This window comes from Carcharhinus amblyrhynchos, chromosome 22 (genome assembly GCF_965287045.1).
Source record: "Carcharhinus amblyrhynchos chromosome 22, sCarAmb.v2.hapA, whole genome shotgun sequence".
NCBI lineage: Eukaryota > Metazoa > Chordata > Chondrichthyes > Carcharhiniformes > Carcharhinidae > Carcharhinus > Carcharhinus amblyrhynchos.
Window position 1 is genome coordinate 41672119 of NC_137345.1, and position 25714 is coordinate 41697832.

The following is a 25714-nucleotide window of genomic DNA, read 5'->3' on the forward strand; positions in this document are numbered from 1 at the left end:
GGAGAATAGGATAAGGGGTGTGTCAGTCAAAATGTAGTGGCAAACATTTAGGGAGATATTCATGTTCAGCAAAGATGCATTCTAGTGAGAAAACAAGACCCTCTGAAATAGATGCACCATCTGTAGCTAACTAAGGAAGTTAAAGATGGTATCAAATTGAAAGATAAACTGGTACAATTCTATAAAGATTAGTGGTCGGGCAGAAAATTGGTCAGAATTTAAGAACCAGCAAAGAATGACCGAAAAGAGGAGAAATTAGAATATGAAAGAAAGATAGCTGGAAATATTAAATAGATGGGTAAGTGTTTTTGACAATTTTAGAAAAGAATAAACAGTGACCATGAGTCCCAGCAAGACAGCATCTGGAATGAAGAATGGAAAGAAAGAAAATGGCAGATAGGCAGGAAAGTGGAATTGATGTCACATTTGGATCAATTCTGATCTTATTGCAAACCTGGCTCAAGGGACTGAGTGGTCTACTTCTGCTTGGTTCACATGCATAACAAACAATAATGATTATGTCCTTAGATTTTTAACTTGGTCATTTTCCCGAGCTCAAATAATCTGGTTGCTGCACCCTTTGAATAAGTAAAATAATTTTGGGATAGAGTGAGAAAAGACTATCTGAGCATTCCAACTTTTGGAAGTCTAGATGATTGGCCAAAATTGTATAAAATAATTTTTGAATACAATGATTTATTATTTTTGAAACCACATTGCCTCCCCAAAAGAATTTACTGTGTGGTTTTGGCACACAGCCAAATTTTAGAGACCTTGAGTTCCATATAGCTGGAAAGCAGATCGTTGTATTTTAAGTATGGCATAGTTTCCCTGCTTTTCCACCTCCATGCCACTTAATCAACATCATTAATGCTGGCATTTACTTCTCACCCAAGTCAAAGATACCTATGCTAAATCTAAATGAGAAATTTCTGAAGCTGACTGCAGTGCTGTTTTAAACCCTGCACAAGTTGATTTATGTTATCTTTTTAGCCTCCACGTTTGATTAGCATGCAAGCCATGCCTAGAGGAAATTTGAATGGGGCTGCACTTCAGGCCCACCAGGCTCATCAAGCCCATCAGATGAGAATGGCACAAAATGCTGCTCGCATGGCTGGAATGTCTCGACACAATGGACATCAGTACCCAATGATGCCTCAGATACCACGACAGGTAACATGGTCTCCCTCAAAGATTCACAACTTCCTGGTAGTAAAGATCACCTTGGATATATTCCTTTTATTTTTTTCTCCCCCAAATGAATGGTCATAAAATAGATTAAAATTACTAATGTAGCCATTCTTTCAGTGATCAGGAGTTATTTTAAAATCAACACTTTGAAGTTTGGTTTTTTTTGCTGACTGACTTTTAGATCATTTCCAGGTCGGCCATCATGCAAGGATGGAAACTAAAGACCTGTTTTTCCCATTTGCTAGGTGTTTAGGTGGCAAACATTGCTCAGTGGTAGCACTATTGCTGTAATCAAATTTATGGGTTCTGAACCCATCACTGAGCTTTGAGCACATACCCGAGGACTGATACTTCTGTATGGTATAAAGGGTATTGCTGCAAGGTTGGAGGTGGACATGGCACCTTTAGGCTGCTCTTGCCCATTCGGGTGCGCATGTGAAGATCCTAAGGCAATATTTGAAAGAGTTCCCCTAGTGTCCTGACTGACATTTGTCCTTAAACAAAACCCAAAACAGAGAAACTTGATTAGTCGCACCGTAGCTGTTTGTGGGAGCTTGCGATGTGCATATTGAGTGCAGTGTTTCCTACATTACAGCAGTGCCTACTTAATTGCCAGCAAAGCCATTTGTGAAATTTCAAGGATTAGGGAGGGAAGCGCTGAGTGAGGTCAGAGGAGAGAAGAGAGGGGGTCAAAGTGGCCACTGAAATCTTGGAAGTTTTATTCTAATTTTTTTTTGTGGAGTAGATTTAAATCTAAAACCCTAGAATTTTGCAGATTTACTTCTGATCCTTTTTCTACCCACTGGCTGAAATTTTATTGCTCCAATTCCAAGGCAGCTGAGACTCGCAGAACGAAAATCCCCATTGGCCTTGAATGGGATTTTATGATCTCACCCGCGCGAGGTTGTAAAATCCCACCCGCTCTCTTTGTAGTATTGTTTTGGTCCATGTCCACTAAATTTTTTTTAAATTGAACTGAAATTTGCAATTTATAGAATGGCAGATTGGTTCCACTTTTTGTTTTAGATATTCTTGCTGGAAAACATCTTGCCAATCCACGTGAATGGGTAGAGGGAATTTTTACTGTTTCATCTAATATCAAACTAAAATGTGTCACCTGTTTTGTTTCTTGACAGCATGCAAATCCTGGGCACACAGGACCGTTTTCTGCAGCCTCGGTGCACAATAGCATTCCAAATCCAACCAGTCCCACCACAGCGAGTTTGGCTGGTGCAAACCGTGGACCCACCAGTCCCACAGTTGCCACAATAGAACTGATTCCTTCTGTTACTAACCCAGAGAACCTTCCTCCGCTTCCAGATATCCCACCCATTCAGGTGAGTATCGTGAGGTTTCTGTTGAATAGATTGCCCCTTTTGCCTTGTCAGTTAATAAAATGCTACAGATGATGAGTAGCCACTGTCATTTGTTAAATACTAATTAAGTTCTGAATTTGAATAAAATAAATTTCAGCAACATATGCCGTTAAGTAGGCAATAGATGGTAACCGAGTGTCAGCCTTTATTTTAATTGTAAACCTGTTAGACTGAAATGTGACATGATTTCAAGACAGTCTATTGAGGGGCGACATTCCCATGTTAACAACCCCTCAGCCCAGTATTTTGATGTCGCATATGAGCAATCAAAATTCAAAATATCTACCTCCTGATGACATCTAACTGTTCCAGCCAGATAATCTGCATGTCTATGGAAATATTCCTGCAATAATTTGAAGATCTATTCATGTGCAGTAAATGTTTCCGAGTCCACTGAAAGGATTTGTATTTTCAGCGAAGAATAATTGCATCTATGATATAGACAGTAATTGTGCGCAGTTTCAAAAGTGTGCACCACAAAAACAAATCTTCTGGCTCAATTTTTATGATGGGTTTATGCTCCACATGACCTTCTTCTGATTTGACTTCATGTAACCCTATCAGCATGAACTTCTATTCTTTTTGCCCCTCATGTATTGTCTCTTCCTCCACCAACATAAGAACATAAGAAATAGGAGCAGGAGTAGGCCATCTAGCCCTTCGAGCCTGCCCCGCCATTCAATAAGATCATGGCTGATCTGTCGTGCTCAGTTCCACATTCCCGCCCTCTCCCCATAACCCTTAATCCCCTCGCTTATCAAAAACCCATCAACCCGCGTCTTAAAAATATTTAGCGAGGCAGCCTCCACCACTTCAACGGGCAGAGAATTCCGGAGATTCACCACCCTTGGAGTGAAGAAGTTCCTCCTCAACTCCGTTCTAAACCGCGCCCCCTGCCCCCCCCCACCTTATCTTGAGGCTGTGCCCCTAGTCCTACTGTCCTTTCTCAGCGGGAAGAGCCTCTCCACCTCTATCCTATCCATCCCATTCATCGTCTTATACGTCTCAATGAGATCTCCCCTCATTCTTCTAAACTCTAACGAGTACAAGCCTAGTTTATTCAGCCTCTCCTCATAGCTCAACCCCCTCAACTCCGGCATCAGCCTAGTAAACCTTCTCTGCACTCCCTGCAAGGCCAAAATATCCTTGCGTAAGTGCGGCGACCAAAACTGCACACAGTACTCCAGCTGCGGCCTCACCAATGCCCTATACAGCTGCAGCAAGACCTCCCTACTTTAATATTCAATCCCCCTTGCTATGAAGGCCAGCATCCCATTAGCCTTCCTGACCACCTGCTGCACCTGCAAGCTGGGTTTTTGCGACTCATGCACAAGGACCCCGAGGTCCCTGTACACCGTCGCCTGCTGCAGTTTTTCGCCACGTAAGTAATAGTCCTTCCGACCATTATTCCTACCAAAGTGGACCACCTCGCACTTGCCAACATTAAGTTCCATTTGCCAGTTCCTGGCCCATTCGCCCAGCCTATCTAGATTCTTCTGCAGACTCTCCACACCCTCTGCGCAATTTGCCGTTCCACCAATCTTGGTGTCATCAGCAAATTTCGACACTCTACACTCGGTTCCCTCCTCCAGATCATCTATATAAATGGTAAATAGCTGAGGCCCCAGCACCGACCCCTGGGGCACTCCACTAGTCACCAACCGCCAATCCGAATAGCACCCATTGACCCCCACTCTCTGCCTCCTATTTGACAACCAATCCTCTATCCACGCTAACACCCTATCCCCAACTCCATGCCCCCTTGCCTTCTGCAATAACCTCTCGTGAGGTACCTTGTCAAACGCCTTCTGAAAATCAAGAAAGACCACATCCACCAGCTCTCCTCTATCCACCGCCCTAGACGCATCCTCATAGAACTCCAATAAATTTGTCAGACACGACTTCCCCTTAACAAAACCGTGCTGCGTCTGCTCTATCAAGCAATTCCCCTCAAGATGCCTCGCTATTTCCTCCTTGATGACGGATTCAAACATTTTACCCACAACAGGCGTTAAACTAACCGGCCTATAATTCCCTGCCTTTTGCCTGGCACCCTTCTTAAACAACGGCGTAACATTAGCCGTTTTCCAATCTTCTGGCACTTCCCTGGAATCCAGCGCCGTTTGGAAAATAACCACCAAGGCATCCACTATCACCTCCGCCATTTCTTTCAGAACCCTCGGATGCATTCCATCCGGTCCTGGGGACTTGTCCACAATCAGTCCCTCCAGTCTGTCGAGCACCGCCTCTCTAGTAACAATAATGTCATTGAGACCCTCCAGTCCTACCACCTTTCCATCGCTAACACCCGGCAAATTATTCACGTCCTCCTCCGTGAAGACCGAAACAAAAAAGTTATTCGAGACCTCAGCCGTTTCCCCATCCCCTACCACTAAGTCCCCCCTCTCATCCTCTAAGGGTCCAACGTTTACCCGAGCCAGCCTCTTCCTTTTTATATATTTATAAAAACTCTTGCTATCCTTTTTTATATTAAGCGCTAGCCCAGCTTCATAGTTTCTCCTACCCTTCTTTATCAACTTCTTTGTCCATCTCTGTTGACATTTAAACTTCTCCCAATCCTCTTCTCGCCCACTACTCTTAGCTACTCTAAACGCCTCCGCTTTTAATTTAACACTTTCCTTCACCTCCTTCGTTATCCACGGCTTATTACCTCTCCTCCTACGGTCCTTTTTAACCATCGGAATAAATTTCTGCTGAGCACCAAGAAAGATCTCCTTAAAGATCCTCCACTGCTCCTCAGCAGACCTACCTTCCAACACGCTCCCCCAGTCAACATTCGCCAATTCTTCTCTCATCCTACCGTACTTCCCTCTGTTCAAACTAAAACCAACACCAAACTAATGTTATTTGCCTCAACTACTCTGGTTCCACATTCTTGTTGCCCTTTAGATAGAGGTTACTCCTGAATTTCCTGTTGGATTTAATAGTAGCTTTCTTATATTTATGCACTCTGGTTTTGGACTTCGTTCAAATGAAACTTTTCTCCATGTGCCCAATCAAACTATTTCAGTGTTTTAAATGCCTCTATTGCGTCACCTGTCCACCTTCTCTTTGGAGTAAAGAGCCTTAGCCTGCTCAGCCTTTCCTAATAAATACAGGCTTTCGCTCTACTATCATTCATGTTATTCTTTATTGTACCTACTCAAATTCGTCCTATATCGATTTCATAATGGGGAGACCAGAAATATGGGCACTTGGGTATATTTTTTAAACTAGACCTGATAACTGCTGTATCTTATTTTTACTTGAGTTCTGATCTAGCGCTTAACAAATTTATATTTGTATACTAAATATTGACGTCCAACTATAGAATATCCACTACCCTTAGTTGATATGTGTCATCTGCCTAGTTTAATTTAATCTCAACAGGAAGAGGGATTACACAAGCCAATTGTGTTTAAAAAAAAATTTAGCCCAGTCACCCCTCCATTCTGTAAGGCTTGTGGCTTGATTTTAACTGTTCTCCAAAAAAGCTGTTCCTTTGCATATTACCTTTGATTCTGTCTGCAGCTGGATGATGCTGGATCAAGTACATTAGATAATTTGTTGAGCAGATTTATCTCGGACAGTCACCACCAGCCGCCACCACTGCCACCACCCTCTTCCTCTGGTTCAAACCCATCCCCTGGACCCTCAGCGCCGTCCCCTGGACCAGCAAGTAAGCAAATGCATTGTGCTGTGAATAACCATACAAATATATTGATATAATAGAAAGCTAGGTTCTTATAAATTTGGCCAATAAGTGCAATCTAATTTTTTATGGCACTAATTTTGTACAGTTCTATTAACTATTTCTCATGGAACTCCTACCTGCAATGAAATGTACTGCCTGAAAGGACTTTTGAGGCAAATTGGGTATATACTGGAGTGGAAAAAAGGGCTATGAGGAAAGAGTTGGGAAGTGGGACGTTTTAGATATTTCTACTCTGGGCATGATGGGCCAACTAGCTCCTGGTATTCTGTGATAGTGTAACCTCCAGAATGCTTGTTATGACCCCAGAAGTAATATCTATTTTTGGAAGGGACCACTGAATCTCTTGGGTGCACGTTGTTAAAAGCTGAAAGGTTGCAATAGTTTGAATGAAGTTATGCTCAGATAAAAATCAGGCATACTGTTGATGTGTTTGTTGGAGGAGACTCTCCTCATTGTGACTTTGGCCCCTTTATGGAAAAGGGTTTTTAAGATGGAATTTCATGTTTCTGATATGCTGAAACTCCATAGTGTAATTACAAAGGGATTGAGTTTTTAAGAAATTGGTAATTTTCTGAGTAATGTTTCATTTTTGTTTAAGTTCTGAATGACGTTGTAATAATTCTAACTTTTTTCTTTGAAAATTTTACTGTACTTAAAGCAGATTGTGGTATATATCTCCCAATTTGTCAGAAACATTAATACAAGAAATTCATGCAAAATTCAATTGGTGGTTTTTCATTATGTATCAGTAACATTTGGATGTCTGTCTTCAAGAGTTGTCCACCAGAATTGGTTCTGCTGACACTCTTGTGTTTTTCTTGTGTTACAGGGATCAGTTGCACTGTTAACTGACCCAGCATGCACCAGCTTCCTAATTGCTGAATTAATCTCATTCCTTCCCTTCAAAGTCCCACAACAATTAACTCTTGCAGAAAATGCTGAAAAACCTCAGTAGGTCTGACAGCACCTGTGGAGAGAGTATAGAGCTAACGTTTCAGGCCTGGACGACCCTTCGTCAAAGGGTCATCCAGACTCTAGGTTGGCTCAATACTCCCTCCACAGACGCTGTCAGACCTGCTGAGATTTTCTGGTTTTGTTTCAGATTTCAGCATCCAATATTTTGTCTTTAACAATTAACTCATTGTACAAGTAAAAGTAGCAAGTATTGTACATGAAAAGGTTGGTGACAGTTTAGAACATTCAGTAGGTAACTACTATCCTCCATGACAGCACAACTGCTCAAGGTCTCAGCACTGTCTCCTGTGACTAGATTGTAGTTGTGACCCAAAAAAAAACTTTATGGTCACTATTTGTACAAGGCCTGTTTTGAAGTTACTTGACTCTCAAAGCATTGCTCTGCAAAGTCTACACAGGGTAATTCGATTCTGATAGCCTCACCTGTGTGGCAGAAATTAGTAAATTACACAACATAACTTTCAAGCTCCAAGTTAGAGTAACTACGTTCCCCAAAGATACACTGGGACATCCCCAATCCAACTCCCGAAAAGTTTTAAGTTAAGGTTTGCAAGGCCATTGCCGAAGAAATACAAAGTTACGATGGGAAATTGGCTGCACTAGGAACCATCTAAAAATCTCAAACTTCAGACGGTGATCATCTATCCATCCATCCCCTCTCCCCCCCGCCTTTCAGTTCTTGGCGAATTACGTAACTTCAGATCAGTCATGTGGGTTTGATTAGATGTTTTATCGAGCACTGGTAACAAATTGTTTCAAAACTGCTGCTACTGGATATTTAAAATTACTTGTGTGGGAGTTACCTTAGTACTTAGCACTTGCTTTACCCTCAACCAATATTCATACTCCATTCAATGTTTTGATTCAAAAATTATTTCTTCTACTCAGCATTTTGTGTCTAAAAGCAGAGTTTACCATTGTGGATGTTGAAAGGGTTAACTGTAATGGGCTGTATACACTGGGCCAGAGAAAAATTACATCAGCCTTTTATCCTTTAGGGCCACTACTTGTTTGGAAGGTGATGTAGACTGCACCCAGATTATGGGTATTGAAATTAAACCTTGTTCAAGGACAACAAATGATATTTGGCTGAATTTCATATTAATGACACTGTTTGTAATATTTCTACTCACCTACTGTAACACGTGCCTTCAGTAAAATTATTTTTAAACACACTTTTATTGAATTTTTGGTATTCTAGAGAATGTTCGTCATTTCTTGAAACTGCAGGGCAGACATGCCCCTTACAGTTCATGGTCAAAATCTAAAAGCTTATACACAATAGCAGAACTAAGGTGTAAGGCTTCATAGAGTTGAAGTTCATATTTGGTTAATGCAGTATACCAAAGCGATGTTAAGAGCCCTTGACAGGCATGGGATTTAGGGTACTGGAGGCATAATTCCCTGATTTTCCCACAGGCTATCCATACAGCACATTGTAATTTCAATAAGTTAATATATACAGACAAACCTAGCAACAATATCTAATATATTTTTCAGTTGCAGCCTTGGCAATGGCTAACTCTCACACTCCAGTCAGACCCTCAAGTACCTCCAGTACTGGTAGCAGAGGCAGGTAAGTGCTTTATAGGTGTAAAACTTTAATAGCTTACTTAGACAGGAATTATGCTGACTTTGCTGTGAAGTTGTTTTGATTTGTGTTGCCAAAAAAACTTGTGTGATTTTGGAGTTTCATCATTTCATCACATTTTCTTGCATTGCTTTGGAGTAACACTGTACTGTAGCTTTAGGCCTCTGCAAGTAACATGTGAAAAGTTTCCGGAATACATAGTGTCTCCTAGGAAACTTTTCTTAAATTTACTTTGGATTTTTTTTGTTATAAGGAAGTAAATGATGCTGTCTTTATGCTCAAATTAACAACCCAGGAGCAGAACTCAGCAAGCCTGGTGTTCTTGTATTGTTGTTCTGTGTATGCTAAGTACAAGATGCAACCACTTTGTGCTTAGTATATGTAGTATAACAGCAAGCTGCAAAATAGTTCAAATCCAGCATTGTATCAGGAGTAGGCCATTTAGCCCTTCAAGCCTTCAAATTTAATATCCTGCTCTATCTCTCTATTCCTTCCTTCCTCCCTCCCCCTCCCCAAATCTTGAGCTCCTTTTCCTCTTTCAGGAATCCAAATTGAGATTTTCTTAACAGTTACATTTTGGTTTTCAGAGCTCCTTTTTCATTCTCACTAACTATTATTGAATGCAGTCTCATAGTAACATAACATTTCATTTTTGTGAATTTGAAGGTTTCACTCTTTAGATAGATATGGTAGCGCAGCTGCTAGAGAGTATGTGAATGATATTAAATTGTTTAAATTGGAATACATTATTTCAATTTAGTATAGATGAATCCTTTACCCTTTTGCAATTGCACAAGATTGTCTATGCGTAAAATACTCAGACAGTTTTGTCTTCATGCACTGTATTGGCGTTGCCCTGTCAGGTATCAGCCCACAATTGTTGGACTTTATAACGTGACAATGCTGTGTCTTTAAGAAATGTATTTATATAACGGTGCTTGTAAGGGGCATATTTAAGATTCAGCTCTGTTTTCACGGTGCCGATTTGTCTACACTGGGCAGCTCACATCTGGGAATGCAGACTAATTGATTTTTTAGCTAGGGGTGTGTTTTTAATCTGAGTAATGCATTCTTGTTTATTTTGGTTTCAGAGTAGGGTTTTGATTAGGTTGGTTGACGAGACAATAATGTGCTAGCGGGAGGAACTAAGCTTACAGAGAAAAGCTAGCACTTCCTGAATGAAGCAAGAGGTGCTTCTGACTCTCTCTGGAGGCTGCTAAGTGTCAGAAGACAAATGTCTCTCTCCAGAGGTGTTCAAAAGCTCTAGGACTGTTAACAAGTAAAAACATGCAAACCTGCGCTGTTTGCTAACTGATTTTGAAGAGACATTTAAGTCTATAAGAGGAATATTGCTTGAATTGGAGCTAATAGAGATAGATTAGCAGTTGTTATGTTTAAGTATTTCAGTTGGTTGAAAATTAAGCTAATTCATTTGTTATAGTTAAACTGTGTTGTTAAAATAAAGTTTGTTTTGATAAAAACATCCTAATGTGTCAATAGAATCACACCTGGAGTGAAACACATTATCCTCACACTAATGTCTGAACAAACATATAGTTGGAGCCTGGGATAACTTCATAACATACCTTGGGGTTTCTGACCTGGTCCCTAACAAAAACAATAAGCAAAATCTTTTAATGTACATTTTTGTTGAGAGAATGTGATAAATTAGATAGAAATGAAGAAAAACCAAGCCAGTTACAATCAGTAAAGGAGTTTGGAAAATGTCTGGGCAGTGGAACAGCACCCACACAAATAAACTTTTCAGTTGATTATGAGCATTCACTTTTTGCAAAGAAAAACTTCATCTGGAAACTTGATGGGGGTGGTGGGGGTTGGGGAGCAGTGGGAAATATCAGATCAACTTTAAGCTAAGGTGCAGGTAAAGTCGGCAGTAATCTTTAATGTATCTTTTATAAAATGAAAGAGGATGAGGAAAAAAAGGGAGGGGGGCATTTGGTATAGGGGAACGGGAAGTATTGATGTTTAGATTGTTAGTGTGACAGCAGCAGTCAGGAGAGATGTGGAAGGGCCTCTATCAGATGCACAACTGCAATAGTGATATTCCTGCTCTCGCCATGAATGACAGTTTGGCAGACCACATTAACCAGCAAGTAGGAGGAGGGGTGGCCTAACACAGGTGAGACACAGAAATGCAGCTTAACTCGCACCTGACTGATGGTGTAGGGGATAACATTGGCATGGATAGAAGATTGGTTAGCTAATGAGAAACAGAATTGGCATAAATGGGGCCTTTCATAAGAACATAAGAAATAGGAGCAGGAGTAGGCCATCCAGCCCTTCGAGCCTGCCCCGCCATTCAATAAGATCATGGCTGATCTGTCGCTGCTCAGTTCCACTTTCCCGCCCTCTCCCCATAACCCTTAATCCCCTCTCTTATCAAAAACCCATCAACCCGCGTCTTAAAAATATTTAGCGAGGCAGCCTCCATCACTTCAACGGGCAGAGAATTCCAGAGATTCACCACCCTTTGAGTGAAGAAGTTCCTCCTCAACTCCGTTCTAAACCGCCCCCCTTTTATCTTGAGGCTGTGCCCCCTAGTCCTACTGTCTTTTTTGAGCGGGAAGAGTCTTTCCACCTCTATCCTATCCATCCCATTCATCATCTTATACGTCTCAATGAGATCTCCCCTCATTCTTCTAAACTCTAACGAGTACAAGCCCAGTTTATTCAGCCTCTCCTCATAGCTCAACCCCCTCAACTCCGGTATCAGCCTAGTAAACCTCCTCTGCACTCCCTCCAAGGCCAAAATATCTTTGCGCAGGTGCGGCGCCCAAAACTGCACACAGTACTCCAGCTGCGGCCTCACCAATGCCCTATACAGCTGCAGCAAGACCTCCCTACTTTTATATTCAATCCCCCTCGCTATGAAGGCCAGCATCCCATTCGCCTTCCTGACCACCTGCTGCACCTGCAGGCTGGGTTTTTGTGACTCATGCACAAGGACCCCGAGGTCCCTCTGCACCGTCGCCTGTTGCAGTTTTTCGCCCCGTAAGTAATAGTCCTTCCCACTATTATTCCTACCAAAGTGGACCACCTCACACTTGCCAACATTAAATTCCATTTGCCATTTCCTGGCCCATTCGCCCAGCCTATCTAGATCCTTCTGCAGACTCTCCATACCCTCTGCACAATTTGCCGTTCCCCCAATCTTGGTGTCATCAGCAAATTTCGACACTCTACACTCGGTTCCCTCCTCCAGATCATCTATATAAATGGTAAAAAGCTGAGGCCCCAGCACCGACCCCTGGGGCACTCCACTAGTCACCATCCGCCAATCCGAATAGCACCCGTTGACCCCCACTCTCTGCCTCCTATTTGACAACCAATCCTCTATCCACGCTAACACCCTACCCCCAACTCCATGTCCCTTGACCTTCTGCAATAACCTCTTGTGAGGCACTTTGTCAAACGCCTTCTGAAAATCTAGAAAGACCACATCCACCGGCTCTCCTCTATCCACCGCCCTAGACACATCCTCATAGAACTCCAGTAAATTTGTCAGACACGACTTCCCTTTAATGAAACCGTCCTGCGTCTGCTCTATCAAGCAATTCCCTTCAAGATGCCTCGCAATTTCCTCCTTAATGACAGATTCTAACATTTTACCTACCACAGACGTTAAACTAACCGGCCTATAATTCCCCGCCTTTTGCCTGGCACCCTTCTTAAACAACGGCGTAACATTAGCCGTTTTCCAATCATCCGGCACTTCCCCGGAATCCAGCGACATTTGGAAAATAACCACCAAGGCATCCACTATCACCTCCGCCATTTCTTTCAGAACCCTCGGATGCATTCCATCCGGTCCTGGGGACTTGTCCACAATCAGCCCCTCCAGTCTGTCGAGCACCGCCTCTCTAGTAACAGTAATGTCATTAAGACCCTCCAGTCCTACCACCTTTCCATCGCTAACACCCGGCAAATTATTCACGTCCTCCTCCGTGAAGACAGAAACAAAAAATTTGTTCAATACCTTAGCCATATCCCCATCCCCTACCACTAGGTCCCCTTTCTCATCCTCTAAAGGACCAACATTCACCCTAGCCAGCCTCTTCCTTTTTATATATTTATAAAAACTCTTGCTATCCTTTTTTATATTAAGCGCTAGCCCAGCTTCATAGTTTCTCCTACTCTTCTTTATCAACTTTTTTGTCAATCTTTGTTGACATTTAAACCTCTCCCAATCCTCTTCTCGCCCACTACTCTTAGCTACTCTAAATTCCTCCGCTTTTAGTTTAACACTTTCCTTCACCTCCTTCGTTATCCACGGCTTATTACCTCTCTTCCTACTATCCTTTTTGACCATCGGAATAAATTTCCGCTGAGCACCAAGAAAGATCTCCTTAAAGATCCTCCACTGCTCCTCAACAGACCCTCCCTCCAACGCGCTTCCCCAGTCCACATTCGCCAATTCTTCTTTCACCCTACCGTACTCCCCTATATTCAAACAAAGGACGCGTGTCCGGGAACCCACTTTCTCCTCCTCCATCTGCACCAGAAACTCCACCATACAATGATCACTCTCCCCAAGAGGATCCTTCACCACAAGGTCCCTAATTCTACCCGCCTCATTACATAGCACCAGATCCAAGATAGCTCGCTCCCTCGTCGGCTCCAACACGCACTGTTCGAGGAAACTATCCCGGCAGCACAGGGATCAGTGCTGGGGCTTTGACCTTTTGCAATTTATACGAATTACTTGGATGAATGAACCAAAGGTGTGGTTGCTAAATTGAATGATGACGAAGATATGTAGGAAAGTAAACTGTGAAGAGGACTTGAGGAGGATACAAAGGCATATAAGATGCATTAAGAGAATGGGCAAAGATCTGGCAAATGGGAGTACAATGTGGGCGAATGTGAAATTTTCCATTTTGGCAGGAAGGATAAATAAGCTTATCTAAATGGCGTCAGATTGCAGAGGACCGAAATACAGAGGGATCTTGGTGTCCTACTGCATGAATCGCAAAAGAGATAGCAGTAATTAGGAAAGCAAATGTTGTCATTTATTGTGAAGGGAATTGATCGCAAAAATAACGAGGTTGATGCTTCTGCAGTGCAGAGCATTGCTGCAATTACGTCTGGAGGACTGTACAGTATTGGTTTCCTTATTTAAGGAAAGATGTAATGATGCTTTAGAAGCAGTTCAGAAAAGGTTTATTAATACCAGGAATGGGCAGGTTGTCCTATGAAGAAAAGTTGGTTAGGTTAGATGTGTATCCACTGGAGTTTAAAAGAGTGAGTGGTGATTTGATTGAAACATATAAGATCCTGAGGGGACTTAACAGGGTGAATGTAGAAAAGATGTTTCCTCCTGTGAGAGATCTAGAAATAGGTGTTTAAAAATAAGAGATTCTCTTTTAAAAATGGAGATGGGAATTTTTTTTGAGGGTTGAGTCTCTGGAACTCTCTTCCTCAAAAGGCAATGGAAGCAGAGTCTTTAAATATTCTTAAGACCGAGCTAGGTAAATTCTTGATTAACAAGGAATGGAAGATTATCATAGGCAGACAAACATGGGGCTGCAATCAGATCAACCATGATCTAATTGAATGACAAAGTGGGCTTCAGGGGCTGAGTAATCTACTCCTAATTTTATGGCCCCACATCCTCTAACTCTAACCACTGCAATAGATAACCTGGATCTATTGGATTTGCTGCTTGTGTTTCAGTAGAGCATGAGTGGCTTTATTGTTTGATGCTGATGTGGTGCTTCACCCCCTCTTTTTGTACTACATGGGAACTTGATGCACCCTGATGCTTGGCACATGTGTTGCCACATACTTTTCCATTGCTCTTTCAATCACAGTTTCTCTCCCACATTTGCTGCTGTTAGATGTATTTCAGTCTCTCGGCAAGTGTGGTACAGAAGTGGCCTGTGATTGCAGGAATCACTCCTTACAGATTATCACGTTCATGAACAGAGCTGACTTTTCTCTCGTTGGTTGCCCCCACGATTAAATTTTCCCAGGCTTTTTGGGGGCTTTTGCGGGAGAATTTGCCAGCTGCCCCCGTGTGGTTTGAACTCTACCTCTTCCTCTTTCAATCTGAACTGGAAATAAAAAATGGGGATATTCTGGGGACTTCTTCAAAATAAACCTTTTTGAAAAAAATCAGTTATTAAAACACTTATTAGTCTGCCAGTTAGATATATTCTAGATTTCCACCAAGATTATTCCTTTCCATTGAAATGCATGTTTCATAGAGCATGTTACATTTTTACAGCTTTCTGTAAATGCCTTTTCTACTAGCTCATTTCTGCTATTTCAAATTTTTAAAAAACTTGTATCTATTTGAGATTGCTGTCATCAGGCTGTCCCAAAGCACTTTCCATACAAAGAAGCACTTCTTGAATTTTAGTTACTGTTATGACAAACACAACAACCATTTTATGAATTTATTTGATCTGTGGATGTGGACAACATTTAAGATCCGCCCTGTGTTGGGGGCAATGGCCAGGTGGCAATGAGTTGTTTTTATTACTGCAATCTTTCTGACAGTGTTCCCACAATGATGTTGGGTAAGGAATTGCAGGATATTGAACTAGCTTTGAAGGAATGGTGATTGTTCAAGTGAGGATGGTTTTTGCTTTCGAAGAGAACTTAACACATGTTGGGGTGGATGATGGAACCTGATTTTTGCAAACCAAGTGCCATTTTTCTCTACACATCAAGCGCTTCAAATGTGCAGTGACTAATGTTTGTTAATGCGCAATATGTATTTTTTTCTTGCTCACAACTGGGAAGGTTAGAAGAGAACTAACACTTTTGTTGGGATGGTAATGGAATCTTAACTTATTCAGTTGCTATATCAAAGAATGCTGTTTCCTTCTGTAGCAAGCCAGTCTGAGCTGAGCAGCTGAAAAAAGCGCTATTGTGTTTCTGGACTCTCAGTATCAAGTTAATATGAAAGCATCTGGTCCTAGTGGATCAAAGAGCTCATCTCTCTTAAGGGTGCTAACCACATAAATAAGGGGTGCCTACTCTTAATCAGTGCTTGATAACATTGTACAATAAATTTCTGTTGAAATAGCAGTCAGCTAAATCATGACTAATTTGACCAATAAGAGCGCACAATAAGAATTAAGTTAGAGCAACCAAGGAAAGATAATATAAATAATGGGAAGTTGGATTAGATTTTTAAATTTGCTCGAGCAATTCTCAGCTATCGGAGCAAATGAGCTTGATTTCTCTTTCTTTCTCTCTCTCTCTCTCTCTCTCTCTCTCTCTCTCTTCTCCACCCCCCCCCACACCCACATTGTAGTAACATGTAGACTCAAAGTTTATTCTCTACACTAGAAATGAAATTTTTAAAAATTCTTTCCTTTTGAACTGGTAATGTTATGATTGATCTCACCAGCATGTTTGTTTCTTTAAGAAATCTTGACTGTAGTTTAGAATTTGTATTGTTTCTCATCTTCTGTATCATGAGCTTATAAACCACATCTCCTGTACTTGGGGTGGGAATTTCCAGTCACGCCACTTGCTATTGAGGTCAGTGGTCCGATGATTTTCACGGTGGGCTGGACTGGAAAGTTTACCCTTTGGTGAAGAGATACATTACTAAAAAGAGGAATCCAACAATATCCAAGACATTATAGACTGCTGGAACTTGCTAAAAAGCTCTAGAGAATGACGAACAAAGGTTTGTCCATTTTCATTTTAGGGTGAGTTCGACCAGACCTTCAAACTTCATTACATTGATCTTGAGTTGCAAGTGAACGTGTGAGAAGTAAATCTGGTCCAAGGTAGTCCCAGAAGAAGCTAGCATTATAATTCACCACTTTACGCTACTGCTAACAAACATGCATTTTGGAATGGTAGAATTAGTTGTGTTTTCTACACTTGAGTGTAGAATTAAGTTGCCCCTTGTGCTGTCTCAATTTTGCATCTCAGCCTAATCTTCCAAAGCTTTCCTTATTGTTTATTTCCCGCACCAGTTAACTATTGACTTCTCTAAGATAGTTGGTTTCATATGATGCTGATTTTTTTTTTTGTGAGGCATGTAAACTTACATTTTGTTGTAATTCTATGTAGTTTGATGGAGAGCGACCAAGCTTATTACATGTAGAGCCATCACAGACAGACAGATGACGTTCATGGGTTCACTTGAGGCAGGGTAATTTATTACTTCCTCTAATTTGGATCTGATCAAAGCAGGGAAATTTGGTTTGAATCATCCTGATTTACATTTAATGCAAGTCAGTTTAAATGTAGTTCAAGAGCTCTGTAGCAACCGTATGTCATTGCTATGCATTTTGTATGAAATTTCATAAACCTATGAATTTACATTTGTGTGATTGAAACGAACTGGAGCATTCTGATTATAAGTCTTCCTTTACAGTTGTAGCTCTTCTGGTAAAGCTCAAGGTACAGAGAGAGGGATCTCAGTCTTCCGACCAGATCAAATCAAAGTGAAGCAAGAGCCAGGCACAGAGGATGACGTGTGCAGTTTCTCCGGTGCTTCTATAAAACATGAGCATTTGGAAGATGGCCGGAGAAGTGCTTGCATGGTAAATTTGAAACACTTCTGGCTTAATCAAAAAAAATCCGCTGCATTTTTCAGTGGCAGTCCATTGCTTGAATGAGAAGTTAATTCGAGCCACAGCTTAAAATATGTATTTTTTTAATTGCAGCTTAATGCATTCAGGTCATGTGTCAGCAATGTTTGTAGCCATTATTTTAGTGTAGAAGCCAATTTGCAGTTGAAAAATTTCTCTAATTTTATACAGAATCTTATAACTGACATTGACCTGTAAAACAGCTGTTCGCAGAACTGGATGCTGTTGCACCTTTTGATAAAGACTGTACATTCTTGATAGTTTCAGATAGGCGGTATATATTTCATTGCCTTCCTAGCTGACAACTAATAAAGGATTATGTTACTGAGAAGTAAGCTGAATAAAGTATAAGGTTGATGAGTTCTGTGATAGTGTCACTGTAAATTGGTTCTTTTCACTCCTACTCATTTGAATATACCTCAGTTGTCTGGATACCTTCAGACTTGGTTTCCCTGTTAATGCCTCATTTACATTGTGCAAGGGTATATATAAAAGATATATGCTTCGTGATTGGAATTCCTTTTGTTATAAACATTGCGTTATTCTTCCTGCTGTGATTTGGTTGCAAATTGGCAACGCGTACACAAAATCTCTAAGTTCTCTGTTCCTGATGAAACAGCTGAATGGCAACAGTGAGAAGCAATCTAAGGGAGAAGTATATTATAAAAATGATACAATTTGAGGGGTTCAAATGATAGATACAAACTGTTTAGGTGTTCTTCCATCATTTGAAATTTAATCTCAATTCTACCGAATGTGTTGCACCTCTGTAATGTATTCCTTGGCCCACGTTCTGTATAGTACAGGACTGTACGTTCAGAGTTTATTTCATTCAGATTGCTTTTCACATTGCGAACCTTCTACAAAGAGCATTCGGTTTCTCAAGGACAAAGAATATTTTATCAGATTCCTTTTTGTTTACGTGAAAGTTGTGCACAAAAGAGAGAAATTCCCAAAGAAACAGAGATGGGTTCAAAGTGGAGCTAACTTTTTTGAGCTTTTGGTATTGACGACTAGCTGCTTTTTCAGTGCTAGTTCTGGCACAATCATCATTTTTCTGTAACAATAAAGGTAAGTTAAAGGAGGTTAGTGGAATTTAGATAATCAGGGTAGAATTGGGCCATTCACATGTGTATTTCAGTTTCTGAAGAGAAAGCATTTTATTCTGAATAAGAATTGAATAAAGTAGAACAACAAAACCTCCAGCTTTAAAAGCAACAGAGATATTTAAGCATTTGCCATGATGGCAAGACAACCTTACAGGACTCTTTAAAATTTAAAGTACAATTTTTGCACCTGAGTATTTTCCATATAGGGACTTGGCATTAAGGGAAAATAGACTAGGCGCTTCCCTGCAAGGAGAAAGGGGAATCACTAGACTCACCTGAGATAGGCTCAGTCTTTCTGGCCATCTTAATGATTGGGAGCATTTTCACTCCCTACACCCTTGGACAAGGGATAGTGTGTGGGCTGCTGAGTCACTAACTTGAATATTGGTGTTCAAGAGAAATTAAATTTCATAAAGTTTGCTTAGAAGATTGATTCCTGAATAATCCACATACTAACCTCCTTCAAATTTAGATGAGCAGTCCTGAAAGCAGCTTGACACCACCTCTTTCCAACAACTTGCACTCTGAGAGCGAGACTGATATAGAGGGTCTTCGGCAAGTTGAAAACCATGTGAAGATGGAAGCTTCTGATAAGACAGGGAGTTGCAGGCAGTTGAGCAACACCATTAATGGAAAGTCCCCAATCCGTAATTTCGCGCATCGCTCACCACGAGTAGGAGGGGACAACAGCAATAACAAAGATGAAGACCCTAACGAGGATTGGTGCGCTGTGTGTCAGAATGGAGGAGATCTACTATGTTGTGATAAGTGTCCAAAGGTTTTCCACCTAGCGTGTCATGTACCTACACTTCTCAACTTTCCTAGGTAAGTCTGCCCTATCCTTAACATCAGATAACAGCAGCAGCAACGAGTTTCGAATTTATTTCTCCTGAAATGCGCAGTAAGTAGCAATGATTTATCATATGGGAGTACGATAATTTGTTGTTCAGCTTTCCTTTAATAATACCTTTTGATATTTGAACTTGGTCCAAATTAAACAAAAGCTTGTACAATGGATTTTACTCCATTGTATGTATACTGTTCTAAATTTAGCTGCATGATGCATGTGTCTGTAATATATTTCACACTTAATGCTGAATATAAACTCCCAAACAAATTTGGTTTTGGGTGCAAACAACTGGATGCCTGAATGTCATTTCAGTGGCCTGTGTCATAAAATGTATTGCAGGTTTATTGAATGTGATTTCCTTTTCTCCTTAAAAAGGAGCACTAATTAAATAACAGTACCCTGAGCAAGCAAACTTCAGCTTGTATTCACTCACTTATTCTAACTAGAGCCTCCCCAACCAAGAGAAAGCCCTATTAGCCCTCAGTTCATTGACATAGGAGTTCAGTGCCTGAATCTGGAAATACCATGTAAAGTATCATAATACAGGACAGCAAGCGCTTCTCAAATTCTGTAAAACTTGTATCGGGGTACTTCTTTAAACCAAGATTTAAGGCAACCTTGGGTCCTAATCAGTGATGTATGTTTTATATCAACTTTGCAAATGTATAAAATCAGTACAGAAACAGACCACTGTGCGCTTGACATAGGTGCAGCGCCATTGTGACAAGGAATTTAAACCATCCTGTGGATGCAGGTGTGATGTGCACATGCATTGATCTGGAGGAGGGAACCGAGTGTATGGTGTCGAAATTTGCTGATAACACCAAGATTGGTGGAACGGCAAGTTGTGTGGAGAGTTTACAGAAGGATCTAGATAGGCTGGGTGAATGGGCCAGGAACCGGCAAATGGAATTTAACGTTGGCAAGTGCGAGGTGGTCCACTTTGGTAGGAATAATGGTAGGAAGGATTATTACTTACGTGGAGAAAAACTGCAGCAGGCGACGGTGCAGAGGGACCTCGGGGTCCTTGTGCATGAGTCGCAAAAACCCAGCTTGCAGGTGGTCAGGAAGGCGAATGGGATGCTGGCCTTCATAGCGAGGGGGATTGAATATAAAAGTAGGGAGGTCTTGCTGCGGCTGTATAGGGCATTGGTGAGGCCGCAGCTGGAGTACTGTGTGCAGTTTTGGGCGCCGTACTTACGCAAGGATATTTTGGCCTTGGAGGGAGTGCAGAGGAGGTTTACTAGGCTGATGCTGGAGTTGAGGGGGTTGAGCTATGAGGAGAGGCTGAATAAACTAGGCTTGTATTCGTCAGAGTTTAGAAGAATGAGGGGAGATCTCATTGAGACATATAAGATGATGAATGGGATGGATAGGATAGAGGTGGAGAGACTCTTCCCACTCAGAAAGGATAGTAGGACTAGGGGGCACAGCCTCAGGATAAAGATGGGGCGGTTTAGAACGGAGTTGAGGAGGAACTTCTTCACTCAAAGGGTGGTGAATCTCTGGAATTCTCTGCCCGTTGAAGTGGTGGAGGCTACCTCGCTAAATATTTTCAAGACGCGGGTTGATGGGTTTTTGATAAGAGAGGGGATTAAGGGTTATGGGGAGAGGGCGGGAATGTGGAACTGAGCCACGACAGATCAGCCATGATCTTATTGAATGGCGGGGCAGGCTCGATGGGCTAGATGGCCTACTCCTGCTCCTATTTCTTTCGCAATGTTCAAAAGACAGTTGGAGAAGTAATAGCAAAATCGAAGGAAGGAAGAAGTAAAGCAAAATAAGAAATCTGAAGAAAAAAACGAGGAAGATAAAAATATACAAATGAAAAACGTGTAAAAATGGAAAAACAAAACCAGAACTATACATAGTGCTGAAAATTGGATATGGATAAAATGAATTACCCAGTCCTGCACAGTAAAGTACTCATAACTTTTAAACCAATGGTTAATTGGATTGCTTAGTGATGGTGATAGCTATTAAAAGTATTGATGTGCATGTTTCTAATTTGCCTAGAGAATTTGATGATTAAAGACTATTTTGACTCTGTTTTTGTTCCTACTTAAGTGGAGAGTGGATCTGCACATTTTGTCGGGACCTGTCCAAACCAGAAGTAGAGTATGACTGTGACAATCTGCATCACATAAAGAAGGGAAAAACTGGGCCAAGCCTGGCTCCAGTTGACCAAAGGGTGAGTGCCATTCTTTTAAGAAGAAAAGTTTACTCTATAATTGTAGGACTGGATAAGAATTGAAAGGAAGCAAAAAAGTACTTGGGGTGTATTGTCAGTGTCGGTAGTAGAGAGGGCAGCTGTTTTGGAGAGTGCATTGGGAATTGGTACTTAGACCCTGTTCTGTTTCAGACTCTAAATTAAAATCCCAACCAATTCTTCAATATTCTAGTTCTAAATTAGAGTGGTTAATGGAGGTGGATGACATTTCTGATGCTTCGCAAACAAATTTGGAGCGCTTGCAAAATAGGTGAAAGATAAAAATTATCAATGAGAACTGTAGACAGTGCACATTGGTTGAAAAAATAAGTAGGTAATGAATTGAATCAAAGCCATGAGGGAAAACAGAGTGGACTTGAAATTGACAATGTCCATATAAATATGTTTGGGGAATTGGAAGATTGGCCAGTGCAGTACAAGATAAATCTAGAAATTATACTGAGACTTTGCAAGCACTGCTTATAACACACTTGAAGTGCCGTGTTCAGTACTGGTTTTCCGTGTCAGAGGGTTTACAGGTATTGATAAGGATAAAGAGAAATGCAACAAGGTTAAGTTTAATATGCTGTGAGGAAAGATTAGAACAGTTAAAATTCCTCCTGTCCTCAAAGATTAATGGAGAACGTTAAGGAGTATATCAAACTTTAAATACTACCAGGTAAACTCAATATTAATTCAAAGCATGCTAGGAAAATAATTTCAGCTTGTAGAAAACAAGTTTAAAAATGGATATTATAAAAATTAATTTATTTGGAATTAATCTGCCTATTAGTTTTAATAAGGATGTCTAACACTGCTAAAAGACACTAACATTTCAAGTTGGGGTTCAAGCCTGGACCAAGTGACTGTGCTTCTCTTTGAGCTGCTGCCCCATGCAAATCTCCATACCCTATATAACATGTCAGCTTGTTATGTGGGATTTGAAGTAAATCAAGTGATGGGAGAATAGGGTGGAAAGTGGAGTTGAGTAGAAGATCATTCATAATCTTATTGAACAGCAGGGAAGGCTCAAGGGACCAAATGACCGATGTCAGCTCTTGCCTGTGTTTTCACACTTCAAATTTTGTCAGTCAGATACAGTTAGTTAAATCTCTTGAATATTTCAAGAGTTAAGTGAACATCTTACAATTGTATCTCAACTAGTTGCACGATATGGAGTCCAGTTTCAAACTCAGTTCTGCAGCTTTACTAACTGGTGTTTTGCTTTTTTTTAATAGAAGTGTGAGCGTCTCCTATTATATCTGTATTGTCATGAAATGAGTATCGCATTCCAAGAACCTGTCCCTTCCTCTGTAAGTGTCTCGAGTTTGAAGTCCAGTTTCTGAAATACTTCTGTATTTTAATACCTTTAATATTAATGTTATTTAAAAAGCTACTGCAACGTGTACATGATCTGAAAGTAGTTAGTGTGGGCCTCTTGTCAGTTCTGCTTTGTACGTGGGTTATAGTCCGTATAACTATTTGGTGAAAGATATAAATAGAGGCAGACATTATCATGGGCAAGGCCAGAAAATTTGGAGAGCTGTTGACTTTAATAGCTCTCCAAATTTTCCCACCCCACCCGTGACAACACTCTCCAGTGTCAGGGCCAGAGAATTCCACCAGATCTTTAACATACTTTTATAAGCTTTTTTTTACACAGCTGCAGATTATTTATAAGCAAACACTTCCAAACTCAACAGCTATAGTTCGTCAGTGTCTATTTATAGGGTCACAAGTGAAATCAAATTGAATGCCTACAGTTAAACACAATTAATTTGCACCATGTCGTGGATTAATTGAAACATGGTTAATTTTCATTCTTTAACTCCAGGTGGGTGCAGTGGTGTATTAAAACAATGCTTCTGCATTGTCTACCACACTGTCTAGTTCTGGCACCTGCTTATACATGCACTCTTACAAGCCTGGATTCTGCCTTAATCCACCCTCGTGCATTGATTTGTTTATGCTTACAAGTCCTTGTTCGTAAGTCTAGGTTCTGGCACATACTTGCATATCTCTTCAGAGTCTCAATTCTGAGAGGTATTTCCAAGGGAGCTACACGTGGAAGTATGACAATGATTTAATTAAGGGTTTTCGGTGTAATTGGCTACATTTTGAGTCATAATTTTATCCTTTCACTTCTAAAGGTGGCACCTTGTGCTGTGATTCTAAAAGGTACTGCTACCCATTGCTGCACCCGCCTGAGTGGTCTGTCTTCATCTGTGAAGCTACATGAGATTTGACAGGCTAGTTTATTGGGAATGGGATATTATGATTGATTCCAACTCTGCTGAGTTATATGTACTTTCCAGCAGGGGTCATTAGAACGAAATCAGGAAAATATCTTCTCAACTGAAGAGTGTGTAACGTAGTCAATTTGCTCATTGCATATTTAGATTCCATAGCACCACGTTATTGCATCTGTTGGTTCTTACCATATTTATCATGTGATCTCTTCAGATAGTTGTAGACTGAGGACACTTGAAACCTGATTGTGGTAATCTCCTATCAGTACATGTACCTTTGAAATGTGGATTAATTTCTCTTCCTTTCCCACCCCATCCCCCACAAAAAATGCCTTCCTTAGTGTATCATTTTCCTTGAAATACCTATTGCTTTCTCCATTATGAAATCTGCAAATGATGAGTTATTTGTGTGTTGCATTAGGAAGACTTTTCAAGTCATCGGGGCAACGTTATTTGCAAGAATTACTTTTTAAAATTTGTTTATTAAGAAGGCTAAGACTGAATAAATTTAGTATTTCTGTATTTGCCACAAATCCATAATAAATTTCGTAAGTTTGATCATTAATGGATGATTAGTTAAAATGTAATCTTTATTACAAATCTCTACAGCCTAAACTCAAAATTGTACATCAGTGAACTGTACTCTTCTTGAAGTCGTTTTATGTTGATTGACAACATACTTGTACTACTGCCAAAACCCACTCATACAAGCTTTTTAGCAGCAACAATATTATGAATGATTTTATTAGCATTCTACGTTTGACACTTGGCTTTTTGGTAGTGACTCTCTGACGAAGGGTCATCTAGACTCAAAAGGTTGGGTCTCTTTTCTTCTCTCCTCCACTGCCCCAACAAATGCTATAAGACCTGTTGAACTTTTCCAGCATTTTGTTTTTGTTACTGTATATTTATGGTCACTTTCAACAACCATTAATTGCCTCAGTGGTTTGAGTTATTGGGACGATCTTAGAATCACTGAATCATCACAATGAGGGTGGAGGCAATTTGACCCATCATGTCCCTGTTAACTCTCTGCAAGAACATCTCAGCTAGAACAACTACATTTTCCTGTTGCCTTGCAAATTATTTCCTTTCAGAAAATTATCCAGTTCACTCTTCAAAATCATGATTGAATCTGTCTTCACCACAATCTCAAGCTGTGCATTCCAGATCCACTGCTTAAACAAGTTTTTTTTTCTTCATATCACCTCTTTCTTTTGTTACTCGCCTTAAATCAGTGTTCTCTGGTTTTCATCCCTTCTACCAGCAGAAATTTTCCCAATCTACTCTGTACAGAGCCCTCATGATTTTTGAGTACCTTTTTCAAGTATCCCCTCTCCTTCCCTTTTCTTGGGAGAACAACCCCAGCTTTTCCAATCTATCCACGTAACTGAAGTTCTCCATTCCCGGAACCATTCTCGTAAACCCCTCTTTGCAGTCTTTTTAAATAGTTCAAATGTCACCCTCGGTCGTAGATGAGGGAAGTACATGTGATACAATAGTTTGCTTTCTTTTTCATTGTCCAGGTCATTCCAGTGTGGATCCCTATAATCACCATCTGACCTGCTTCTTCTCTCCTGATATCCACCAACTTCAGAACTCTAATGCCTGTATGGTCTTGCCCCATCCTATATCTGTAACCTGACCTAGAGCTACACCCACACCGCTCCCCTTGAAATTGTGCTACTCTAAATTTGACCTTGTTTGTATATTCCTTCCCTTTTCTGCACCATTGCCAGCCTTGCCTTGACCTACCTAAGCCCTGTACTCTAGAATTTTCTTCTTAAACTTATGTGCTTCCATCACCACCTTCTTTAGGACTCTTCCTTAAACTCCACCTCTTTCACCAATCATTTGATCACTGCTC

The 25714-nt window shown here is 40.8% G+C and overlaps 1 protein-coding gene across 2 annotated transcripts in view; it reads left to right on the plus strand.

Annotated features, from left to right (window-relative positions):
* trim33 (tripartite motif containing 33) overlaps positions 1–25714 on the plus strand; it is a 166345-nt gene that overhangs the window by 128074 nt on the left and 12557 nt on the right. For both annotated transcript variants that reach the window (XM_080210202.1, XM_080210203.1), the window contains exons 10-17: positions 994–1173; positions 2328–2528; positions 6099–6246; positions 8758–8833; positions 17214–17382; positions 19012–19364; positions 21457–21580; positions 22837–22911. In XM_080210202.1, coding sequence (XP_080066328.1) covers positions 994–1173; positions 2328–2528; positions 6099–6246; positions 8758–8833; positions 17214–17382; positions 19012–19364; positions 21457–21580; positions 22837–22911 — 1326 coding nt within the window. The remainder of the gene's footprint in view (positions 1–993; positions 1174–2327; positions 2529–6098; positions 6247–8757; positions 8834–17213; positions 17383–19011; positions 19365–21456; positions 21581–22836; positions 22912–25714) is intronic.